Source organism: Triticum dicoccoides, chromosome 2B (genome assembly GCF_002162155.2).
Source record: "Triticum dicoccoides isolate Atlit2015 ecotype Zavitan chromosome 2B, WEW_v2.0, whole genome shotgun sequence".
Lineage (NCBI taxonomy): Eukaryota > Viridiplantae > Streptophyta > Magnoliopsida > Poales > Poaceae > Triticum > Triticum dicoccoides.
Window position 1 is genome coordinate 174818210 of NC_041383.1, and position 4473 is coordinate 174822682.

Here is a 4473-nt window from a genome sequence, read left to right on the forward strand (position 1 = left end):
TGAGTATGTATTGTGTATTGCACGTGTATTGGATTTGTGGCCCACCTCCTATTCTTGTATAGTTGAGGTAGAGGTCTTCCCTTGTATTATATATACGTGCACCAGCACCCCATCAATACAACATCTATTGTATTGCAAACTTTTCCGTCTACAGTATCATGTGTAGCCTCGTCTGTTTCTTCAACGGCTGTGTCCTCAGTTGCCTCTTTCCGGGAAAGCATCTCCTTTCTGGTGGAGGCCGGCGGAGGGCAGCAGCGCGGCCGTGGTCTGATGGAGGCGGACGGAGGGAAGCCGCGCCACAATGGCGGGGTGAGCGGCGCGGCGAGGCTGGGAGATGGCCTCGGGGCGGCGTAGTCGGAGATGGGAGAGGACGCTCGAAACGGGCACCTCAGAAGGTGTCCACATGTCACGTACTAGTGGTCAGTGGACACCGTAGAACATGGGTCTTCCTAGCACCTAAAATTAGCACATATGGCGCGTATCATGGTTTCGATCTTGCTGGGCGCCGAGGCGGAGGCCGCAACGCGCGGCGGCACTGGCCAAGCCGACGTGCGGCCGCCCTGCTCCCTCTCCAAACCCCCTTCACCCGCATCTCCTCTCCATCTCCCCCTCCTCCCACTCCCTTCAAAGAGAGAAGAAAGCAGGGAGAGATCCACCTAGGTGCATACCGACAAACCGACCGACTCAAACCCGCAAGAAACCAGCCACCGGACGGAAGACTGACATGGCAAGGCTCGGCGTGGCCTTGCTCGCGCTCCTGGCGGCCGCGGCGGCGGTCGCCAGCCTGCCGTCCCCGGCCTCCGCGGGCGAGCTGGCCTCCATGCTGCTGTCGCGCGCGGCGGCCTGCGACGGGGTCATCGGGGAGTGCGGCGTGGACGAGGACGAGGAGATGGTGACGGGCGCCGGCGGCGCCGGTGAGGCACTGCGCCGGTCGCTGGTGCGGAAGTCGACGGCCAGGTACATCAGCTACGCGGCGCTGCGCGCCGACCAGATCCCCTGCGACAAGCGCGGGGCGTCCTACTACATCAACTGCGGGTCCATGCAGCAGGCCAACCCCTACACGCGTGGCTGCTCCGCCATCACGCACTGCGCGCGCAACATGAACTGATTCGTCGTCCCTAGGCCTGGTGGATCTTGCGCACGTACGGCAGTGATCGATGCGTACGCACGGAGCGGCGAGGAGGTGTGTGTGGCCGTGCGAGCACCTAACTACTAACTGTGTGCTCGTAGAACGACCGTGCATTGCTACAGATGAATGATTATAAATAAATGAAGCTGACTGTACAAATTTACAAGTTACTTATGTCTCATGGCTTGTCCTTTTTGTCACGAGACTACTACACCAAACACTTAGCTTCACATTAACCCACAATGAGTTTATCATCTTCCTCGATAACAATTGCGTGGAGCTTTCGGAGTCGTGGACTTTAAAGAAGACAAAGAACATGAGCATTGATGGAAAGGGACAGTTTAATACGATCACGCTCTAGCCTTGGGGCACAATTTCGCTTTCTTCCCATGGCACCTAATTGTATGCGTTTGTGCTGCTATACATCATCGATCCAACCAATTTAACGACTGCTATTATTATTTTTAGTGATGATGAGTAGCTTCTATGTGTCCATCCTGTTCCTGCTATTGCCATGCATGGCAATTTATTCCTTTTGAAACTTGTCTTCATATTTGAAAAAGAGCGGAGTTTTATTTTTGGACGTGGCTAGCGAGCGTCCGTCCTCTCATATATAAATACGCCATATGCTTCATAGTTTTAAGACTCACAATTAATTAAGATATTCAATTTAAAATTGAGTCATTCAATTTTAATCAGATCAACAATATCTCAAGGAGCTCTCTCATTTAATTCTTTTAATTCATTATGTCCATTAGTTTTGGAGCTCTTCTGTATGATCGAGGTATTTAATTTTAGATTTGGTTAACGACTTTGGCAAAGTCAACAATTTTTGAAATCAACCGGCAAGAACCGGCCTATAAAAAGAGTGAATTGTGCACCCTCTAACCACCTAGAAAAAAAGAAGCGCCAACATGTGATATGTAGCGCCAACATAGTACATGCTATCACCGACATAGAATTTTTTCCACATAAGTATGGGTAGATTAGCAGATAATACCGAATCACACCACAAAAGACCCACCAAAACACTGTATTATAAACAAAAAGAAAACACACTCCATCGTCCTCCCTAATTTTTAAGACCTCACAGTCAATTGAGGTCTTCAATTTAAAATGGAGTCACCTGATTTCAACCGGGCCAATAATTTCTGAAGGAGTTCTCTCATTCAATTATTTTAATTCACTATGTTTCTTAATTATGAAGCCTTTTTCATTTGATTGAGGTATTCAATTTTAGATTTAGTTCATGATTTTGACCTAAGTCAACAATTTTTGAAAGCAATCAGCAGGTACTGCCCTATAGAAATATATTAATCCCGCGTACCCTCACATCACCTAACAAAAAGATGCGCCAACATGTGATATTGTAGTATCAATATAGTACATACTACCATCGACACAGAAAATTTCCTCACAGAAGTATGGATTGATTAGCAGATAACACCGAATCACACCACAGAAGGCCCACCAAAACACAGTATTATAGATAAAAAGAAAACACACTCCAACACCCCCTCTCGGCCAACCAAATACTCCCTTAGTTCCAAAATATAAGTTGTATTTGTTTCTTGAAAGTAAAACTCATTTAATTTTGACCAAGCTCAAAGCCAAAAATATCAACATCCACTATAGTAAATAAATAAAATATATGAAATTCATTTCGTGATGAATCTAATGATGTTGATTCGGTTTTGTGAATATTGATATATTTCTCTACAAATTTGGGAAAACTTAGAGGTTTGACTTTTCTAAAAACTAATACACCTTATATTCTGAAAACAAAAGGGGTATTTTTTTAATGGAAACCTAACGCTCCCAATGGTGTAGCAAAGCACACACCCTTTTAGTACCTACCAAAAAGGAAAGTCTAGCCTTTTCTTAACCATATACGTGCCATGGGATTGTCTCGATTTGGAAAAAAGGCCCTGACCCCATCCTCCAACGCGCCTACCATGTGGATTTCTACAAGAAAGAATAAACGATCATGTCCCATATGCATTTATTTGGAGTTTCCAAAAGTCATAACTTTTGATTTGAGCACCGGAATTCATGTGCGTTCACTTTTGGGTTCCTTGCGACAAGCTCTTCAAAACTAGATCTCATGTGTGTATGTCTGGATGAGCTATCTTTAACATGCAACTTTGGGTGCTACGGGGCAACTTTAGTGCTATAAGAAAGCAACTTTTGTTACGTTGTGTTTGGTGGAGCTGCATATTCTGAAAAAGCTGGTGTGAGCTACGAGCTATGGGTGAGCTACGAGCTATGAGAAAACTGATGTTAACTTCCAGCTATGGAAAAGCTCGAAGCTGTTTGGTTGAGATAATGGTGAAACTATAGATTTGGCATTGATTTGTCTGTAATGCCCCTGTGGCCTGAGTGAATATGTTTATATGCTAATTGACTCTAAAGCAGTGATTTGTGCATTGTAGACAATTGAATGACCATTCTGCAAAGAAAATTATGATACTGTAGACGACATATAGCTAACACATGCACAATTCAATGACTATACTTTCAATTTTCGGAATGCACTAAATATCACATAACAAATCTCTGCTCATAGTGGACGTATGCATTGAATACTGCAGAATATTTAAACATTGCAGAACAAATGCATGGAATATTGGCAACAATACTTAAGTTGAGCAAATTTGTATACAATTTATAACTTAGGCCATCAGTGGCTTGCATATCTTCAAACCTCAAATGGCATTCAATTTCCACCCATTAACGCTACTCTCTAATTTCATATGCATTAGAAACTAAAATAGTGAGCAATAGCTCCAGACAAATTAGCATGTAGCCCATGTCCATTTCGGCTCATTAGTAACGGCTACAGAAACTAATTTTGCTAGTAGTAACAGTCGACACTCTAGCATCAACTAATACCAAAGGAGAACCTATCTTGCTGCATGCAGCCCCATGTAACCCATGCATGCCTGAGCCATCACCAATGTTTCTTGGTGTATCTCAGACCCTACAAAAGGTAAATTGTTTTAGTCGACACTCCAAACATTTAGCATTTAGCAAATATGCAAAATCACTAACTAAATACACATGAGCAGGAACCCATATCATCAATCATCAAAATATCATTCTTTCCTCCTAACAAATATACATCCTTCTACATATTATAAGAAAATTGTAAACCAAACCATTTGTTCCAACAACAAACAAATTCTTCATAATAGACAATTAACTGAGTGCTTAAGCACGTAATAACTGATTCGAATAGCAATAACTATGTGCACCATGGGATACAAAAGGAACAAACTAAACTGAATTTAACTAAACTTATGTCTGACTGGATTTAATTAAACTGAACCGAACTCATGCTTCTC

The 4473-nt window shown here is 43.5% G+C and overlaps 1 protein-coding gene across 1 annotated transcript; it reads left to right on the forward strand.

Moving 5' to 3' along the window:
• Positions 1-724: 724 nt before the first annotated feature.
• Positions 725-1395, forward strand: LOC119367478 (protein RALF-like 33). The gene has a single exon (XM_037632976.1). The coding sequence runs from the start codon at positions 725-727 to the stop codon at positions 1106-1108; it is 384 nt and encodes a 127-aa protein (XP_037488873.1). The 3' UTR covers positions 1109-1395.
• The last annotated feature ends 3078 nt before the right edge of the window (positions 1396-4473 follow it).

Excerpts from the sequence above, each read along its gene's own strand:
- LOC119367478 (XM_037632976.1), top strand. The coding sequence starts at position 725 with ATGGCAAGGCTCGGCGTGGCCTTGCTCGCGCTCCTGGCGGCCGCGGCG.